The 21784-nt window shown below is 45.5% G+C and overlaps 1 protein-coding gene across 3 annotated transcripts in view; it reads right to left on the bottom strand.

The window, feature by feature from the left end:
- Positions 1-2917: 2917 nt before the first annotated feature.
- The window catches only part of NOL10 (nucleolar protein 10), an 87566-nt gene continuing 68699 nt past the window's right edge, over positions 2918-21784 (bottom strand). For all 3 annotated transcript variants that reach the window (XM_060168923.1, XM_060168924.1, XM_060168925.1), the window contains 4 exons: positions 19673-19846; positions 19162-19409; positions 9557-9659; positions 2918-3649 (listed from right to left, as the gene is read on the bottom strand). In XM_060168923.1, the coding sequence (XP_060024906.1) occupies positions 3530-3649; positions 9557-9659; positions 19162-19409; positions 19673-19846 (645 nt within the window). In that variant the 3' untranslated portion in view covers positions 2918-3529. The remainder of the gene's footprint in view (positions 3650-9556; positions 9660-19161; positions 19410-19672; positions 19847-21784) is intronic.

Genomic DNA, 21784 nt, shown 5'->3' with positions numbered 1-21784 from the left:
GAGTGGAATCCGTCCTCACCCCCTCAGTCCCACACCAGCTCGGCTGGGGCCCAGCACTGGGGCCACGGCCTCCTCTCCCCCTCATGCGGCGCCGCCAGCCCAGCCCAAATCCTGCCAACGCACCTTCAAAACAAATCAGGTCCCACCACCGCCTCCGCCCCGTCCAGGCCCGCCCAAGTCACCCAAGGGCCTCAGCGCTTCTGCCCATTCTTCTCATGGCAGCTGGAGGATAAGTGAGGCAGGTCTTTCATGAGGTGGAAACCCGTACAACTGTCTTAGGAACTTTAATCATTTCAGTTGCAGGCATAATAAGACATCCATGAATGGTACTTGAACAGCACGCTACGGTATGAGGAACATCTCAAATAGCACGGTTCGTTGGTATCGTGGTAGGTATGGTAAGAGTACACAGCTGTTCACAGACATTTAAAAGGATATACCTTCTACTGTGAGTAGTTACGGATTAGTTGGGAATTTGTTATCATGGGTACATGTGACTTTGATGAAATCATTCTGTTTCTTATGACTTTAATTGAAGTATAACATGACACAGAAAAGTGTACCAGTCATGAGAGTAGCTCAGCTCCCAGGTTAAGGACTGGAATCAACCAGGTGCTATAGATGCCCCATCATGTCCCCCTTCAACCACTTTCCCCTCTCTCCAAAAGTAACCACTGCCCCAGCTGCTGGAAGCAACTTTCTTTTAATAGTTGGATCAAAAAAAAAAAAAAAATTAGGCATCAGGTCGGGGGTGTCAGAGAACGAAGGGGATCTGGTACAGGCAGGCTTAGAGAAGTCATGACTCAGTAACTGCAGGGTGGTCCTGAGGTAAAACCCACGCCCCCAGCTTCAGGCTGGGCCTCTCCTACTGGCTCAGGAGCCCCCTGCCCTGGAGAAGCACGGCCACATCATCGGGTTGCTGAGGAAGCTATCAGAAACACAGGGAAATTGTGGAGCACGAAACTCGTGTTTAACATTTTTAAAACAGAAGACTTCAAAGAAATGGGGGGATTGTAGCAGGTGCTTCAGGAATCGCCACCCTGAAGAGGTGGGCCTGTTTCAGGGGTCGCTAGGGGAACAGCGGTGTCTGGAGGATGCGCTCTGCAGCTTTCTATCTATCCAGCAAGTTCTTCTCGAATGTCCCTCACAGCTCCAGCTCAGGCCCTCCATCTGCCCTTTCAGGACTCCCCCAGAACAAAAGCTGAGGGGCACCTTGCTCTAGGAAAATCTTGATATTAAAGAATATGTTGAGGGACTTCCCTGGGGTCCAGTGGTTAAGAATCCACCTTCCAATGCAGGGGACGCAGGTTCAATCCCTGGCCAGGGAGCTAAGATCCCACGTGCCACGGAGCAACTAAGCCCGCGTGCCACAACCACGGAGCCCACGCGCTCTGGAGCCCGCACGCCACAACTAGAGAGAAGCCCGCACGCCACGACTAAGACCCGACACAGCCAAAAATAAATAAATAAATGAATGAATTAAAAAAAAAAAAAAAGAACGTGTTGAGTTCAGAGGGGCGCGTGTGCAGAGGGGAGGGCGTGGCTGCTGAGCGAGCACTTCATCCAGCACTCCTGAACCCGCGCGAGGTGCTCGTGCACGTACGGGCCGCATTCGCTCCTCACCGAAATGAAGCGTCAGGCCCGCTTACAGGAGGAAACGAGACTCAGAGAAGTTACGGTCAGTGGGTACGGAACTGGTAGCAACAGGCCTGGGACCCCACCCTGGGTCAGGCCGGCCCTGCTGCCAGCGTCCCAAGCGTCCAGAATGGGTCCACACCATCCTCCTGGCCCTGGCGATGCACCGGACTCAGACGCGCCCTAGCTTCACAGGGCGAGCGAGGCCCCTCTGCCAGATGCAGCACTGCGTCTGGAATCTGCCACATGGTGTACTGGCTCCCCACGTCACACGGAGGGCCCCGAAGAAGGAAAAGGGGGGCCCGGGAAGGCCAGGTGTATGTACGGAAGAGCCTGACCCCAGGAAACAGGTCTGGAGCACAACCCTCAACCCCTGGGGAAAAACTCCAGCTGGCAGTGTCCTTCTTTAAGTTCTTCTCAAACTCCCAGCTCCTGAAGACAGCAGCGTGGGAGACAGAAAAGCGAGCCACAGAGAGCTGAAGCCCCGTGAACAGCTTAGGGGACGAGCTGAGAAAGGAAAGTACCAAACAGGTGCGGGACCCTCTGGTATCACAACGCAAGTTGGGTTGGCTGCCCATGTAACCAGAGTCTCTTTCTGGTGACTGTGTCTGTACGTACACACACACACAGACACACAGACACAGACACACACAGACACACAGACACACACAGACACACAGACACAGACACACAGACACAGACACACACACACACACACAGACACACAGAGACACACACAGAGACACACACACACACGCGCGCGTGCCTACTCTCTCTCAGACCAGAGGTAACAGTGTGACCCATGCTGTTCCCTGCCTGGGGGAGCAGGCCAGTCTGCACAGAAGCGGAGATATAATGGGGAGGGGGTGTAGGAAGAGAAGAGGGGAGACCTGAGCAAACAGGAGTAATGTTGAAACAGGAGGGAGAAAAGAAAGGAGGGCAGACGGGCCTGAGTTTGGAAGGCCTGGATCCAGGTGTCCCGAGGCAGCTAAGGCTCGACAGCCTGGCTGTGTTAACTAACGCCTTTGCCTCTTGGCTCACAGCATTTCAAGTTAGAGTCTATCATTCACAATCCAAAGAGTCACTATCCCAGTTGTACATAAAGAAACGCATCTCCAAAATCACATTCATACACAAAAAACTAAGGAAACCAAAGTTATTTTTCAAATTAACTCAAGGAATGGGTCTCTCTCCAAGAAGCTGTTCAAATGAAAGCATTTATTTTTATAAACATTTTCTCCAGCCAGTATGTCTCTAATTACACTTACGAAACAGAATAATAAAAAAAAAAATCTGTATTTAATCTTGTGCCAAGTTAAAAGAATATCCAGTAGCTTCCGCTTCTTGTTTTAGACTGTTATTACCATTACTTTATATTCTCTTGGTATAAAAATATATTTAAAAAAATCCCAAACTAACACATAAACAAGCAACACAGCTACCAGCATATCCTCATAAACATAAACACGACCGACGCTCCCAAGTCGGGCAAGACAGGAATGGCATCTCGGGGTGGCTGATTCACGGATGGTGGCAGGCAGTGCAAGAAAGTGTCTGGAAGACCGTCAGTCCTGGTTTTCAGCACAAGAGAACCTCTCATGTCACGGTGCACGTTTCACAATATTCAAAAACAACCACCTCGTTTACTTGATTAAAACCGGGGAAAGGGACAATGTTCTCGGGGAGCCCTGGGGGCACCGCATGGCCAGCGGGCGCAGCCCCGCAGTCTGACCAGAGGCCTGGGACCGGCTGCCAGATGTCGACCCCTGCAGACGCAGCGAGGGTTTCCGCGGGGCTCCGGGAGCGTGCGTCCCCGGCGCAGACAACACCCTCTAACGATGGTCAAGTAGGGGAGGCAAGGTCCTCCCAACCACACGTGGGGTCGGTTCCAGACTCAGTGGAACGGCCGTCCTCTCCGGGGCCTGGACTTCAGGTGGCCGGCTGAACGGCGGAGGGTCTTCCTCTCTTGTCGGTGCAGTTTCGCAGCCTCCTGCTGCTTCTTCTGCTGTTCCGACTAAAAGAGAAGATTAAATGGGGAGAGAGAAAGAGAAAGGGAAGGCCAACACCCCTTTTTTGTGACCAGCAGAACGCCAACAGCACAACCACCAATCACTGCCCTGCTCCGGCAGGGACAGCAGGACGAGGGCCAACCTTTACGGTCACTGTGAAACCTGAAATCCTAACCCCCTGGGTAAGAGAACGGCCTTGACACACGGGTCTAAACCACACAGTCTGAGGCTGGCCTTCCAACTCCCCACACAACACGGCCCCTCCCAGGAGAGCCAATTTTAAGAGGACGCTATTGCTTTCAAGATGTCCACGACTTCTCATGTAGAACTGTCTTTCGTTTACAAGCCAGAGACACTCATTAGTTTACTCAGACTGTCTTAAAGACACAAAAGTACTTCTGTGTCCTGAAAGCGTATAATAACCCACCCATGATTAAGCGTTCAGTCTCCAGAGCTGGTTCCAAAGAGTTTTTGGCTATTTCCAGAAAGTCAAACTCCCCTTGAAAGGCAGAGATCTACCATTAAATGCTGATAAAGGCTCGGCAGACACATCAGTCACAAGTTCATGGCTGGAACAGGCGCGTGGGTGCTAGGCGGGCTGCTTGAAAGGAACCGTTCTCAACACTCAGGCGAGAGCCAGACCTCCTCCAAACAGTTTCACTACGTTTAGCAGAAATTCTTAAGAGAGAGGAGTTTCAACGCAGAATCCGCAATGAAGGTAAGAGCTATAGAGTTTTAAAGACATTTTTGGTGGTTTGGATAATACAAACTCCTAACCATGAAGCTCAAAAAAAAAAAACCTTAGCCGGTGGAACTGACAGAAGGTAACTGTGAAAGCAGGGGCAGGGACAAATTTTTAAAGGTTGAAAAACACTGCCTTATAGACACCTACGTATGCAGCCTGCCTGCCTGTGACCTGTATTTTCCATGCACCTGAAAATACTATTTGTATTTTAGTCTTGAAGAGAAAGTCCCTGTGTCCTTGAAGAGAAAGTCCCCAGCTGGTATCATTCAATATTTTAAAGAGTTGGAAGGTGAGGGAATCGTGAGAAAGGAAAGCAATTTATAAGACCAAAAAGAGACGAATCGCCCCTATAGGAGACTCTTAGAGATTCCGAATAATTATTTAACTTCTTTTTCTGACTATTACCATTTTTGCAAAGCCTTTTCACAATAAAGCCTGCCCTGTGTACTCCTCCCCTTAGCTCTACCTTGGCCCCGTCCCAGGCCGGGGTGCTGTCCGCACCCCACGGGCCCCTCACTGCAGGGGAGGAGCCTGCAGCCACAGGACTTTTTAAAAATAAAAACAGTATGTAGTCTTCTGCTAACTAGAGCTTCTCAATAACTTTCCACGGCTCTTAGGATTGAGGTTAAAATTGAACATGACCTACTCACCAGGCCCCACAGGACAACTCTACACGTCTTTCTAGTTACACCCAAAGCCACGGTTCCCCTCCCCAAGGTGGCTGTTTCGCACGCATAGGCGCCTTCAGATCCCCGAGCGCGCCTGGAACCCTGCCTGCCCCACCCAGGCTCTGACTTGACTCTAAGATCCAGCCTGTCCCTCACTCATCCGCCCCGCACTCCATGGTCCAGGCCAGGCCCGACACTCACAGCCCCGGGCCTCCCTGGGAGCACGTCCCACATTACAGTGATGTGACTGTATGTGTATCCCCCTCTATAGCCTGAGGACTGCGGTGGCAAAGACCAAGTCTGCCTTGTTCTGTGCATCCCCAGAATGTGGCACAGAGCAGGTATTTGATACACATTTGTTAACGGAAAAGTCAGAAACCCCGAGGGAAACTGCATACTCCCTAGCAGACCAAATAACGGTGTCAAGACCCCTGTGAAGTCAGTGAATTTGGTTTTGCATGTTAAAAAGTATCCCTGGGGCTTCCCTGATGGCACAGTGGTTAAGAATCCATCTGACAGTGCAGGGGACACAGGTTCGAGCCCTGGTCCAGGAAGATCCCACGTGCCGCGGAGCAACTAAGCCCGTGCGCCACGACTACTGAGCCTGAGCTCTAGAGCCCGCGAGTCACAACTAGTGAGCCTGCGTGCCGCAACTACTGAAGCCCGTGCACCTAGAGCCCGGCCCCGCACAACAAGACAAGCCACCGCGATGAGAAGCCCGCACACTGCAACAAAGAGTAGCCCCCGCTCGCTGCAACTAGAGAAAGCCCGCGCGCAGCAACAAAGACCCAACGCAGCCAAAAATAAATAAATAAATAAATTTATTTATTTTTTAAAAAAAGTATCCCTAAAAAAAGTGCTTCTTGTCCAAATAACTTTGGGAAAATAAAATAAAGATGAACAGGGTGTTCTGGGTGGGGCTTCTAAGTCAGGTGCTGTTGTGCGTCTCTAATACAGACATCAGTGGTAGATTTCCCTTATGTGTCCGGTGGCAAAGCCCCTTTCCATGAGGCCCTGCCCACTGGTTCCCACAAGGCAGGAGCCTACGCAGGAGCTCGTATGCAAGAGCGATCGTCCTGCAGACAAACCCCTGTCCAGAAAAACCTCTCATCAGCCCCCTTCTGAAAAGAGGCTGCATTTGGAAGATGTCAGCACCACGTGACCCATTTGCTATGACCGAAGAGCCAACTAGCTCACTCCCCTCCTTGCTCCTGTCCGACTCCCTCCCCTACAGCCACAGCAGCCCCGTCACAGAGGCAGGGGAGGATGAACACAAACCCACACCCTCGCACTAGCGGCGGCCCAGGGCCCGAGGGACTGAACTGCAGGGCATCTGAAACAGGATCTGGGGCCTAGTCCCAGTTCTGCCGCCTCACAATTTTAAATAACATTAAAGCATAGGTTTTCTCCCTCAGTTTGATTCACATATGAAAGTACTGGGGAAACTCGAGATCTTACCTGACTATATTGTACCCCTAGTATGAAACGATCTGTATAAACAAATATACAAACAATTCCCTAAATATTCTTAAGTAAAACTAAGACTTAATCGTTAAACTTCTGTTAGCCAAGTGATAAAACAGGCATGAGCCAAACACCAACTGATGCATCCCCCGAATAGTTCCCAAGCCTCTGCTGGACCCAACCACGAGGCTGTGTTAAGTACTTTTTACTCAGTGTTGCTTTTGTTTTCAGGGGGAAAAACACCCAAGAAAATCAGAACCATATTATTTTCACTTTACCACGAATTACAACCTGATATTCAACTCAGTACCTTCCAATTAAGGGGAAAAAGTGGGAAAGGAGTGTGCATGCATCCTCCTTGAAGCTCACTCCGTGCCACAGAGGGAGCGCAGGGCCAGGGCAGCCGCGAGCCTGAGGTCCTCCCACAGCTGCCGTGCGCCTGACGCCCCCTCGGCCTCTTGGACTTCAGGGGGAATCGGGAAATGTTTGACGGTACACAGAGAATTTCTAAGAAACTAGGTACAGGCACAGTTAGTTCATCTGAACACAGAGCCAGTTTTGGCTTATTTAAATGAGAAGTGTAAGAGTGCAAATTTGCTCTAAATGGAGGCAGATTTAACTGAAACACTTCTTACGCTTATAATAAAGATGTTCTGAGGCGGGGTGGGAGGAGGGGGGACTTGGAGAAAGGTGGTCAAAAGATACAAACTTCCAGTTAGCTAACACTGCTGTATTATATTACATGAAAGCTGTTAAGACAGTAAATCCTAAGAGTTCTCATCACAAGGAAAAAACAACTTTTCTTCTTTTTTTTTGCTTTTTCTTTTTATTGTATCTAATACAATGGATAATGGATGGTAACTAAGAAAAAAAGTGTCCTTATCATTTGCCAAGCCTCCTGATGACACCAAGAGAACTGTCAAAGGATCAGAGATGAATGGGAGAGGATGTGAACAGACAGTTCTCCAAAGAAAATATACAAATGGCCAATAAGCCCATGAAAAGATGCTCTACCCTCATTAGTCACCAGGAAGATGTAAATCAAAACCATAATGAGATACCACTTCACACCCACTAGGATGGCAACAATAAAAAAGACGAACAATAACAAGTGTTGGCAAGGAAGGGGATAAAGTGGAACCGTCATACACTGCGGGTGGGAGTGTAGAATGGTGCCGCCACTTTGGGAAACAGTCTAGCCGTTCCTCAAAAGGTTAAACAGTTATCATATGGCTCAGCAGCTCCATTCCTAGGTATATACCCAAGAGCAATAAAAACATGAGTCCATGCAGAAACATAGGCCTGAATTTTCACAACAGCATTATTCATAATAACAACAAAAAAAAAACCCAACCCAAATGTCCATCAACAGATTAAAGGATAAGCAAAATGTGGTATATCCACACAATGAAATACCAGTCATAAAAAGGAATAAAGTTCTTCACATGCTACAACATGGATTAATCTTTAAAACATGCTAAGGCGAAAGAAGCTGGTCGCAAAGGAAAACATGTTGTATGATTCTATTGATATACAGTGTCTAGAACAGGCAAACCCCTAGGCAGGGGAGATGTGAGTACGGGGTGATTGCACAAGGGGTTTCCTTCTGGGGCGATGAGGACGTTCCAGATTTAGACAGTGGTAATGAACACCCAACTTGGTGATATACTAAAACCTCTGAACTGTATGTACACTTTAAAAGGATGAATTTTATGATATGTGAATTAGAACTCAATTTTAAAAAAGAATCAGAGGCGGAGTCTTTGTCACTCTTTCCCTCTTGGAGACAATGTATATTAAGGAAGACTGACTAAATGAGAAAAAAAATTTGACAAATAAAACCATGTAGCAAAAATAGAAATGAAGTTTTCCCTCTCCTGAGAACAAAGAAAAATAAAGGGATCAGTGAACAGGCTAGAGAAGAAACATAACCTGGCCTGAAAGAGTTAATCAATCCTAGTTTTATTTTAACTGTTACTAATCTGTAGTGTCTGTAGTTAGATCTGCCCTTCACAAAGCTAACCTGTCACCCCTAATCCTGTGTGATTTACATTCTACACCTGGTATTTGCTCCCCCTGTAATCTCTTGTAGCAAATCACCCCTTGTAGCCGTTTGCACTTCAGAAAGGAGGTCACAGACCGATAACCCAGAGACTAACGGACCCAATTACCGGGCTGCTGGACCCAATTACCTGGTTGCCTGACTCCAGTGGGGACTGTCTTGAAATAATGCAAGAAGAAGAATGTAAGACCTTCACCATTTTGACCCTTATCACTCACTTCGGACTGCGAACTCCCCTATAAGAATCCCTGTACCTCCCCAGGAAGCGGGGGCACAGTTCTTGAGGCGCTGGCCTATTGTGTCTTCCCTTTGCCTGGCACAGAAAATAAAAAGCCTCTTCACTTCTTATCTTCCCAATCTCTGTATTTGTGTTCGGCATCGGGGCACAGGGAGCCAAGACTTGGCAAGAGCGTCACCCATGAGTTCCCAGCAAATATTTAAAGCAGCTTATTCCTCCTTCAATCGGTGCCAGGCATCACCAAAGCCGGCTGAAGAAATGACTGTTATAAGTCAGTTTAGAATAACTTACTACCGACAGAAACTACCTACCCTGGACAAGCTGATCTTACTGCCATGAACACATCAGAACTCACCAGTTCTTGATCTCCTTTAAGTCCATGTGAGCCTGAGCTCTTCCATTATACCACAGGAGGCCACGACCTGTGCTTCAGAAGGCCCTATTCAGGTGGTCCAGCCACCCAGAAACCACACGGCAGCTCCTCACCAACAGTACCAAGCCTGGGGTCACTGAGGCCCTGTCTCCCTCAGGACACCAGAAACACGCCAGCTCTGCCGAGGCCAAGCCGTGTGCTTGCGGCCCAGGACGCGTCCTGGCTGCAGGAAAAATGCCTGAAGAGAGCACAGCTCCTCAACAGGGGAAAAGCCTGGGAAGGCAGCTCTGAGGTCACACACACACCACTGGAGGCCTGTTTTGCTTCTCTAAATTAAAAAAGAACATTAAAAAGCAACTTACCTTCTTTAATGTAAATGTCAACTGTTTGCTGCCAACCGTGGTGTCCGATACACTCAATGTCCCATTTTTCGCTTCGAGTTTCAACCGGTCTTCAAGGGTTTTACTGCAGGAAATTTAAGAGAATGACATATTAATTAGCATTTTGTTTCGATTTACCATTTGAAACAAGTTTTAATTAGAATTGATCACACGAAGAATGATCTTTCACAAATTTAGTAAAGACAGAAAATGGCATTCGTTTAATACCATCAATGGAGAGAATCGTCATTATTCAGACTCAGCAGATCCCTAGAAACAATGGCTGCCCCAAACACCCACTAATTTAATATTTTAAGTGGGGGTTCCACATATTTCAATGGTTGCTACTTATCTTACTAAATCACATTTCTGAAGCCAAAAGGCAAAGGAGCAATATTTCTGAAGCCTGTAATTTACCGTAATAGTCAGCGGCACTTACGCTGCTAAAGCATTTTATATGTAATCCACGCATGAGTTAGGTATGTGAGCAGCTCGGCAACTCATTCACCTTCTACAAAGGCCTCAACACAAAGGAAGCTCTCCAGGTCGAGCCACAGAGAAGTGCTATGAGAATTCTGATTTGTCCTTCACTCGGTCTTAGCTCGTGGACCACACTCATCACCACCGTATGACCAACTTGAAACGTGAATACTCGTCTGATTACACAGAGAGAACAAGAGCAGTTACACTGAGGGTAAATTCTATCTGATCCAGCCCTAGTCACTGCTACTTCTCCAGGTGTTTTCCTTTCAATTTCTTACCTGAATTACCCTTTCTGACACCATTTGCCCAAATTCCAATTTCATTTTATTTCTTGATCATGTTTCTAAGGTCTCTTTTTATAATCTTTGTCACTGTTATGGTTTGCTGTGCCCGGCAACTGACTGCCAGCTACCACAATCAAGACGTTAAATTTGAATTTTGTGCCAGTTATACAACACTTCATTGAATGTTCTTATAATAATGGATTATTATAAAATCAGATCATTGTTAAGCTGGTTTAGAGCGAAAAAACAGAATTAAGCCTAAAGATAGACATTTTGAGTAAGTTTTAAAGTTAGCTCTAGCCCTTCTAGAAAAGGCTAAAAGCAACACCCTCCTATCCCTGGGATGAAACTAGGAGGGGAGAAGAGAGGGAACAAAAAACAAGAATATGGTTTTCTCTTCTATTCGGTTCCTTCCTCAAAAAAAAGTAAATATACTTCCCTTTCCAATCCTCCTTGCACCAACTTAAAACTGTGCACCCTTTTTAAAAGTTAATATGAAAAAACTTGGTTGAATTTAAAAGGGGGTGTGTGCACTGTGTGAAAGGGTCTTCTTTTTCCTGAAATATGATCTTCGTAACTAATCACTGAGTAGAACACAGCTCCTAAATGATCCATTAGACAAAATGATGCTCCTTTGAAATTCTGAAGCCAATGTTTGATGTTTACACCTTTGAAAGCCCTACCTCTAGTTTATGACTACTAGTTAGTACTAAACATACCTTCTTTACATGATTTGAGACGTAAACGTGGTTAGCATAAAAGTGGCACTGTTTTCTAAGCAATAATGTTATTAAGAAGCACTTTTAAAGTACTTTTCATCTTCAAGGTTCTTAACAGACTAATTCTTTCAACATCCCTGAGACAGAAGCGTTTATCCTCTATAGATGGCACAAAGGGAGGCACGATGTTCTCTGACTTGCCCCAGGCCACAGAAGGATTCAAGCCTAAAACCAGGACTCCACCTGAAGAATTCCTGGTTTCCAGGCGTGTGTCAGACCATGCCTGATTTATAAAGGTTTGCTCAGGAAATGTGTCCACTAAGTATTCTAAATGACAAGCTTCCACATGACAAACTGAATGAGAAATTAAGGTTTGGTTTCGCCTTTTTTTTCACTTGAGCAGAACTCAAGGGTGACGTGTAAACTGACTCCGGCGCGCCTGTGACTCACGTCAGCTCTGCAAATTCCTCCAACCCTTCATTGCACTTTTGTTCTTTCCTTTCAGAGCTACAAGTGCTGAGATTTTAAAGGTAACAGGAATTCTGAGTAAGTATGGAGCCACTGAGACAAGGTGGTACACAGAGAACACTAATTTGGGAAGAAAAAGACTTTTCAAGTAAACTGTGGGAAATGACTGCTCTTTTCAGGGTGACCTATTTCCTGCAGGTAGGGCAGAGAAGCTCTGGTCTCCTCCCCGTGTACCTGGCCGGGCACCTGCAGAAACTTGTTCTGCCTCGGCTGCTTGGAGAGCCCTGAGCTTCAGGAGGAGCCGTGGCACAGGATCAGACGCGGGGGCCGAGGGCAGAGGCTCCTGCAGTAAAGCAGGCCACGCTTCCCTCCCTTTAAAGGCGGCGTGTGGAAAGCGGCTGTGAACCACCAGTCCCGAAGCCTGAATTCCCGAAGTGTGAATTCGCTCAGAGGCGATTGAAGACGCAGGCAGGCCCCTGAAAACTGTCTACTGTAACCTTAGAGGAAAAAGCAGAACCCCCGCACCCCCGCCCGTCCTGCTCCCGTTCGCCCAGCGCTGGCCGGCCCTCCGTCCTGCTCCTCCTCCTGTCTAGGCTTCGGGTCGCGGGCCTCTGGCTGCTTTGTAACTGACGGTGAAGTTAAGAGGTTTAGGGAGAAAGTACCCCCCTGCCGGTCACAAGATGATCAAAACTCCCCCACATCTGCGGGGACTGCTGAGAAGACAGACATGGGCTGCAGAAGGTGGAAAGTGACAGGAATGACTCAGTATGGGATGGAGAGGGTATGGGGGGAAGAACCTACACGATCAGTGCAGCTGCATTAAAAGCATGAAGAAAAACGGGCATACACTACGAGGGGAAAAAAATCAAATTAGATATTTATTAGATGCCCCAAGACAGCTGAATGATTTACTTCTTTGAGGCTTTAAAACACACACACACTAGTATCTATTTCCTTAATTAAAACTAATTAAAAATAATGCTCCTTCACAGCGTTTTTAAATCACTCTGTGAGGAAAGGGAGGTAGGGGATTGGAAGACATACCTAAAGGCACCTGCTTTAGTACAGCGTTGAGAAGAGTGAAATGAGCTTAACAGAAAGGAATCACCCCACACCGTCTACATCAAAGGGAGTAAGAAGAGAATGGAGAAACAGAAGTACTTAAAATTTAAGTACTTATAACTTTGACAAATATTTACATACACTGTCAAGGTTACTAGAAACTATTTCAGTGCTTTCAGTTTGCACTCGTGGCTTCAAAGCCTCTATCTCAGCAGATACAAGTTCAAGCAACCACGAGATCGGTTATCTCAATGTGCAGCTCAGTTAAAATTTTAGAAGATCCCTGATATCCACTGTTGTTGCAAGTGTGGGGAAACAGGCACCCTGGCAAGAGGGCAAAGGGCCCAAAGCCCTTCTGGAGGCCGATCTGGCCAAATTGATCACACACCTCTTTCGGTCCAGCAAATTCCATCACTAGGTAAGGCAGTCTAAAGAAATTCTTGCGCATGTGTATACATTTATAACTGTGAGAAAGGAAGAGAAAAACAAGAAACAATCTAAACATCGAAAATTAGATAGCATGGCCCATCCATCTCATGAAATTTTTTTTTTTTTTTTTTGGCGGTATGCGGGCCTCTCACTGTTGTGGCCTCTCCCGTTGCGGAGCACAGGCTCTGGACGTGCAGGCTCAGCGGCCACGGCTCATGGGCCTAGCTGCTCCGCGGCATGTGGGATCCTCCTGGACCGGGGCACGAACCCGTGTCCCCTGCATCAGCAGGCGGACTCCCAACCACTGTGCCACCAGGGAAGCCCTTCATGAAATATTTATGCAGCCATAAGGCAGACCTCCATGTATTTACCAGGAAAAAATTTCAAAACTTATTGTTCAGTGAAAAGAGCACATGAAACAGCAACAAGGTTAGTGCAATCCTTTCATGTCAAAGGCAGAAAAACTAGAACTGTACACGTGAGTGTGTGCATATACAGGAGTGACTGAAACCTAAGAAGGCGCCCGGCGCAGGACCTCAGGAAGGGAGTGTGGGTAAGAAGAGACTTTCACCTTCCATCCTGTGTTCCTAAGTATTACACTGATAATATGTTCGTGTATTACTGGAGCACATATTACTGGAGTAAGAAAAGATTCTCTTTTTTTTAAAGTGAAAGTTTGGAATTAAACTGCTTTCAAAATTAGATTTTAAAAATGTTTATATTAAAAACGAGACTGCGTTCTTTTAGTTCTTATCCACAGTCAGTGAAGAAAATTAGCTGAAGAGTAAAAACTGGCCATAGTTATTTAAAGTGGGTAAGTTTGCAGACATGATAAGCAGCTCACCAAGAGCTACTGAAGTAGCTGGTGAAGAAGATGAGGTCGTCAAAGGCAAACAATGTCTTGAAAATCTTTGAATTTCCAGGACCTACCAGAGGGTAGGTGCTTCAAAGAATGCTTTCATGAATTGGGCTGAAAGGGCCACCTAGCATGTAGTATTTATTACCCAAGAAGAGGAGCTACCCTCAACTACTGAAATTTAGAAAGTTATCCCAAGGACTCTTTCTCTGGGGTTTACCAACAGACACCTCCAATATTTACATCACGCGCTGCAGACCGAGGCTGCCCCAGGTAACTGAAGAGGCTGATGTGCCCAGATTCCCGACGGCGGCCAGCTGGCGTGAACTCCCAATCTTTCTACCTAGAAACACAATCATCTCCACCCATCCTGACTTCTCTCCCTTGTCTCTGAAGATGTACTGGTGCTCCTGGCCCCATGCACTCCGGACTGCTCACCTAATTAGCTCTGCCAATTCAGTCCAGTCTCTCACTTCTTCACTCTCCCCCTCCTCTCTGCGTACTGATCAGTCACATCTCTCAAGCCTAAAAACCCTTTCCTATCAAGTTACTGGCTCTGAATACCTTCCTTTCACTGCCAATGTCTTGAGAGAACCATCTATGCTAATTGTTTACAATATTCTTTTATCTCCCATTCATTCATCAACCCTGAGAAATTCATCGCAATAAGACACTCTTCCTACGGCCTTTTTCCAATCTCCATTCCGGGCCTCCCGTGCTCCGCCTGACATTCGAGCCACGCCCCTCTCGGTGAAAGTCTCTCCATGCTTGGCTCTTTCGTTTTCCTCCCGTCTCTAGGGCAGCTCCTGTAATGTTTACTGCCCACACTCTCCTTTACCAGCCCTCGAAATCAGAATTCTCAGCCCCAGCCTAGCGATATATTCCCAACACCGCTAAAATCACATGTGTTACTTTGCATGCACTTGTATGCTGTCAGAGAGGTGTACGGTTTTCATCATAGACACAAGAAAAATACTTGTTCCCAAGGGCTCCACTCTTAGCCCTCATCTCCTGCTACATAATGGTGGGAAGTCTTTTTTATGCCACAGTTTCAGTCCCACAATGAAGCTGGTATCTCTTAAACCAATGTCTCTGGCCCACCTCCTACATCTCCATTTGTCAGCTGGACATTACCAAGAAGACATTTGGGTCTTGCAGACTTAATGTGCTGAACACCCGGCTCAATACTTTAGCCTTAAATTTGTTTTTTCATTCTGTATCCCTTATCTCGGTGGCAACATTGCTAGACATTTCAACGTCACCCCTGACTCCTGTGACATTAAATTAGTGACCAAACAGTGCTGTAGTGTGTGTGTCTTATTCTTAGACGTACTTATGAATACTCAGGCTCCTCTCCACCCCACACTTCAGGCTTTCGTCACTTCCCGCCAGGACTGCTGTGCAGTGTGTGAGCTGACCTCACAGGCCCAGTCTCTCCCTGCATCCTCTCTAAAACTGCGGTATTTCATAACAGTCTCTGGGAAATAGGGACTTTTTCGCTTATGTTTTTATTTTCTATGACAAACATGTACTGCTTTTACTGTATAAGTATTTCCATCGTTGGGAGGAGGGGCTGAGCAGATCTGATCACGTTCATCTTAGCCCAAACCCTTCCCTGGCCCGCCAGGACCTGGGTCGGGGCCTAACACGCCTCTCCGGCTCATCAGCTGTGCCCCTGACACTCACTCTGCGCTCTCGCTGCACAACGAGAGCGCTTCCCTCACTTCCACACAGCAGTCCTCCCTCCACGCCGCTCCCTCGGCCTAGAATGCCAGCTTTCCCACCCTGCTTTCCGTGCTCATCTTTTTCTTTCAAGAGACCAGTTTTAATAGGACCTCTAATAAAGACGCCCTCAAATCTCTAAAAACTGACCCTCTTTCTTCCCTGTACACATTCCCCAGGCCTCTGAACAGCTCACAGTGTCAGCGAGAATGGGAATGCAACGGGCATGTGAGCTGTGCTTTTCCTTTCCATCCCCCGGGCCTAGAATAGCACTTTGCTCACACGAGGCACCCGACGAATGACTGACTGATGAATGGGTGGGTGGGGAGGCTGCCAGGTGGATGAGCAGACACACAAACAAAGCGCAGCATACTGGAAGGCATATGAAAAGGTGCTGACAGACATGTGCATTTACCTAAAGCCTTGTTACTACGTCAAGCAAAGGACTCACTCAAGCACCCGGTCAGGATTCACTCTTCACTTTTCCCTTTATAGAAATGGTTTTACGGTTGGGCAAGTCCAAGTGAACTTTTAAACATAATACACTTGCTTCTGATGTTGTGTTTTGTTGGTCGTCTTGTGGTAACTCACAGAATAAACATAAGGAATCACTACAGCTGTCTGAAGGATAAATGGTTCAATGCTTCATTAAATAACATTAAAATATTACAAGTTCAGAATTTGCCAGAATAATCCGGTCAAGACCAGAGTTCAGTAAGCAGTATGTGCCAAAACGCCAGCCAACTGCAGGCTGTTCACACCAAAGGGTCATTACTTTAAGCAACTGGATTTGGCTTTTAAGCTTGTGTAAGTATCATCACTCATATAGCTCCTCTTCTCAAAAAAACTGTTTAACTTATTGACGTTTAACTTAGTAAGAACGTTTAACTGCAGTGCATTAACTTAGCTATTATTTATCATTAAATACTAAATTTTCATCCCTTTTGTTTTTTACATTAATATCCTACTACAACCCACAGGCAAAGCAAGAATGTCAGTGAGTTTAGTCATGACTCCCACCCCCAAATTGTGGCTTCCTGTTACCACGGTTACCCTGAAAACAACTGCTCCCAGATTTTCCTGGGTTTCAGGTAAATGAGTTCTTTTTCAGCAGATCTTGAAAGGGTAACTTCCAGAGTTGCCTGACATGTAGGCAAGGCATAGAAGATTCACACTCTCACAAGGATTTATCAAGTGCCTACTCGGGTCTAGGTACTGATCCAGGAGCTAGGGGTAAATAATGCAAGACAAAAACAGCAGATAATCTAAAAAGAAATTCACTCCACGGAATCAGAATACTGAAAACAAGCAGTCTTCCCTCTGCTTCTGAGTAGGACTCCAGATAAAAATCTAAGAATGACAGCTACATAAAGAGCGAGGTTGCACATACTGCTGATGGAAGGTAAAATGAAGAAGCCTCTTTGGAAAACAGGGCGGCAGTTTCTCAGAAGGTTAGACACAACGATACCATGGGACCAACAATCCCACTCCTAGGTACGCAGCCGGGAGAAATGAAAACATATGTCCATGCAAACACATACACAAATGTTCATAGTACCATTATCTGTGATAGGCAAAAACTGGAAAAAACATAAATATCCTTCAACTGATAAATGGATAAATAAAATGTGGTATATCCATATCCTGGAATATTATTTGGCAATAAAAACTAATGAAGTACTGACACATACTACAACATGGATGAACATGTAAAACATTACGCCAAGTAAAAGCCGTTGGACAAAACACCACATACTATATGATTCCATTTGTATGAAATGTCAGGGACTTCCCTGGTGGTCCAGTGGTTAAGAATCTGCCTTCCAACGCAGGGGACGTGGGCTCGATCCCCGGTCGGGGAACTAAGATCCCACATGTCATGGGGCAACTAAGCCTGTGTGCCACAACTACTGAGCTCCCACAACTCTGGAGCCCATCCACCTCGACTGGAGAGAAGCCCGCGTGCCCCAAATAAGACCAGACGCAGCCAAACAATAAATAAACAAACATTAAGGGAAAAAAGAAATGTCAGAATAGGCAAATCTACAGAGGCAGAGACTAGATTAGTGGATGCCCGGGGATGGGATGGGGTAAATGGGGGTGAATACCAACGGGGTAAGGAATTTTGTTTGGGGGCAATGAAAATGTTTTAAAACTGACTGCGGTGGTAGTCGCAGAACCCTGTGAATAGGCTAAAAACCAACGACTTACACACTTTAAGTACGTGACCTGTATGTTATACAACCTACATTTCAAGAAAGTTGTTATGAAAAAAAAAAGTGAGGTTGGTAGGTAAAGAAAATTTCTTCAAAAGATAGTAAGCCTATGACTAGATCCTTTGTCTACCAACGTCTCTTTTGTTAGTCAGAACCAGAATTTTTAGGTGCTCCTGGATCTAAGTTGAAGGGTTTGCTCATCATTTGGTTTCCCAGATATTTGCGAGAATCTGCTGAAATAAAGACGAACAGGCACATCTCCACTCCAGAAACAAGTCAGCCTGTCTGTCAATATCCTCCCCACCTTTCCCCCCTTCTTCCGTCTGAAAAACCACATTTTTCAAAACGGGAAGGTGGGGGCTCGAGAAGTACAGGGTGCAGCGCTGGTACCGCCTCTGACCTAATGCCTCACCTGTCTTGCTCGGGCCCTCCTCCTCCCCCGCTTTCCTTGGCTCCCCAGGCCTTTAGGCTCTTCTTACAAGGTCATCTACTCTGACTGGCTATCGATCCAAGTCCTGTATATCAATACTCAGCCTAGAAATTCTCAAAGCAGAGACTTGGGTGACTTAGAGCTCATACACGTTTTGGGCTTACATACCCAGCTAGTTCCTTACTTAGACACTTGAAAACTGAAACTGTTTAAATAATACCATTTCTTTTAAGGTTGATTTTTTTATTGTGGTAAAATATATATAACATAAAACTCACCATGTTAACCATTTTTCAGTGAACAGTTCAGTGGATATTCACACTATTGTGCAACCATTACCACTGTCCATTTCTAGAACTTTCTTATCATTCTAAATTGAAACTCTGTATCTCATTAAGCAATGTCTCCCCACCCCTCAACCGCTGGCAACCACCATTCTACTTTCTGTCTCTATGTATTCGACTATCCTAGAACACCACTCTTTCTGATCTCTCAGTTTTCCTACAAAAGGCTTAAAATTCCTGGCAAATTTTCCAAGTGACCTTTTTAATAATCAGGTAAACTACGATGAGGGTAAACATAACTGAAATTCTAACTTTTAAAAATAACTTTCTGTTAAAGAAGTTGTTACCTCTTAACTACCGCCGTAGTGTAAGAGTGTGGCTTCTGCAGTGTGAAAGTGCTCCGACGTACGTACTCACCAATACTCATGGGGCCACGCCCTGCACCTTACTGTATGTAAACTATACCTCAAAAAGTTGTTAAAAATAGTCACAGTAAAGACCAGTGTATTTCCCCTCAGGCCTTGTGGTGCCTCCCTCACATTAACTCCAAAGATCCAAACGCCACCTTTAGGGCAAGGAGAAAAGCAAGGCTGGGACAACTCGATGAACCTTCACTGAAGGCTGTTCTACTCACTTCATCAGCTTCTGCTTTGTGGCAGAATCTCTGAAGCTTCTGAATTCTTCGCCTGCTTTGATCTCATAAAACTGGGGCTTGAGGACTGTCTGCCGGTCCTCCCTGAGCCGTTCCTGCCGCTTCACTTTTTCCTCCTGTTGGAGAAGTCGGCGCTGTTTCCTGACCTCTGCAACCCAGTCTTTGTCATCATCCGAACTCTCAGAACTTTCTGCATCACTTGGTTTTCCTTCCGGTTCTTCCTCCTCTTCCTGAAAATAAAAATAGTAAGAAGCAGCTCCTCTCCCCCAACCCAAAACACTGACCCACTATTTTCTTTTAAATAGCATTAGCCCATCAGAGTACGTGACCTTGCATGCATCGGAAAAAACATCTTTAATTAAATAAGATATATTCCTAAGCTGAAGGTCAAACAAATTACAGCTCAAGTTTGTTCAAAGACTCTTTCAACCTACACAGAAAACTTTATTTTAAACAAACAGGAGCAAATTCTAAATGATAAAGAGTACGTTACTTTTTCATGAAGTTCCTGTTGCTCTAAGAGTCTTAGTTTCTTCTTCCTTTTTTCACTAATTTTGGAAACAAGTGGATTCAAAAGCCTAAATTCTTCACTCTCTTCGTCTACTTGGAAGTCAGGGTTCTCAAACATAACTTTAAATCGATCATCGGTGAGAATATTAGGAAGGCTCTGTAAGAAAAAGAATGTCAAAATTTAAAGTTAATACTGGAATAAAATCTGACCAGAAAGATGGCTTAAACACATTTTACTCAATAATAAATTAATAAGCTACATAAAGCACAACTTATTAAATTATGAAATTGTTAAACGAATCAGTTTCCAGAACTTTCTAACTGCTTATCTCTTACCCACAATCAAATTCGATTCACCCATTTCACAGAAAATATGTATTAGTTGGCCGATGCACACAGTGAGCTGAGACTGAGCCTTCTGGCCTAACTTTATGCTTAACACGTTAGAAAGAATTTCCTTCAATTAACATTTTTTGATGCAAAAACATTTTTCAAGAAAATACATGTTTTTGAAACATGGCTTTTTAAGCATAGCTACTATACTGAATGAAAATTAGTGAGACTTTCAACTTCATATTCTAAAACTGGTAGAGGAAGTTGCGTCAATCACAAGTCAAGAATTAACAAGGTGGGGAGCTGGTGGTGTAAGTTTACTGACTCTGAGCTATTCGGAAACCTAAGGGATATTTCCTTCCCTCATAGGACAGCCTCATCGATCTTTTTCTCCTAGGCCATTTAATTGTTCTCAAAGGATATAATGTGAGACCCTACGATATTGACATAATAGAACTTTACTACTGAGACCCATTTGGGATAGCTCAGGACTTGACACTGTATTCCCTTTTATTTATACCACTCTGAACAGAAACATTTTCTAGAATGTACTGTAAATTTATCTGTTCACTTGAACAGATGATAATCTTATACACTCAGGGCTCTCCTATTGTTCCTTATCTGCACTAGGCTTGGAAACAAGATAAATTAACCTGCTTAACATGGTTTGTAAAGTAAACAGCCTGAGCACAGGCTGTAAAAAATGAACCTGTTTGTGGTAAACTATGGCTCTACTTAACAGACTTTATTTTACTGGCTGCTTCTCCACTATTGGGAGTAAATAAGGCCGTAAGTAGTTGAGCTCAGAATGTTGTATAACTGAGCTACACAAAAAATCGGTAAACCACGAGACATTAAGGAACTTGGGCTATTTATTACCTGTATGTACCTAAAACCTGACAAACCCTTACTAAAATTCTATGATATACTGAATATATATTTGAGATATATCGAAGTCTTCCCTGACTAAGTATCATTTCCAAGACAGATCAGGTTCAAGGAAGAAACAAAGATAGGTAAGCTCTAGTTCCTGATCCCAAGGCATTCACAATCTAATGAGCAAAAACCTTAAAAAGGATGCTAGACAGAGTTGAAAGTGCTCTAGGAGCAGAGAGGTAAAAAGTAATTCCAATAAGGTACACCTCAGAAGGGTTCACAGGGGATATGCATCGGGGAGGAAGCTTAAAAGATGGGTAGTTTTCAACAGATAGAAATTTGGGAAGAACATTTCCAGACAACTGAGGAGTGGTGAACAGTCTGATAATGCAAGGATAATGGCAAAATTTGAAAAAGCAATTTTTGATCAGGCCAGATGGTAAAGGATTTTAAATACCGTGACATTATTCTGCAGGTAAGGGGAAACTATTAGGGAAGAAGAGGATAAGGAGGAAAGATACAGACAGAAAAGTGCGTCAAGAATCTCAGATGACAGGGCTTCCCTGGTGGCACAGTGGTTAAGAATCCGCCTGCCAGTGCAGGGGACACGGGTTCGAGCCCTGGTCTGGGAAGGTCCCAAATGCAACTAAGCCCGTGCGCCACAACTACTGAGCCTGTGCTCTAGAGCCCACGAGCCACAACTACTGAGCCCGCGCGCCACAACTACTGAAGCCCATGCACCTAGAGCCCGTGCTCCACAACAAGAGAAGCTACCGCAATGAGAAGCCCACGCACTGCAACAAAGAGTAGCCCCTGCTCGCCGCAACTAGAGGAAGCCCGCATGCAGCAACGAAGACCAAATGCAGCCCAAAATAATAAATAAATT

Source organism: Lagenorhynchus albirostris, chromosome 13 (assembly GCF_949774975.1).
Source record: "Lagenorhynchus albirostris chromosome 13, mLagAlb1.1, whole genome shotgun sequence".
Lineage (NCBI taxonomy): Eukaryota > Metazoa > Chordata > Mammalia > Artiodactyla > Delphinidae > Lagenorhynchus > Lagenorhynchus albirostris.
Note: the sequence above shows the minus strand (reverse complement) of the source record. Positions and strands in the feature narration are given on the sequence as shown.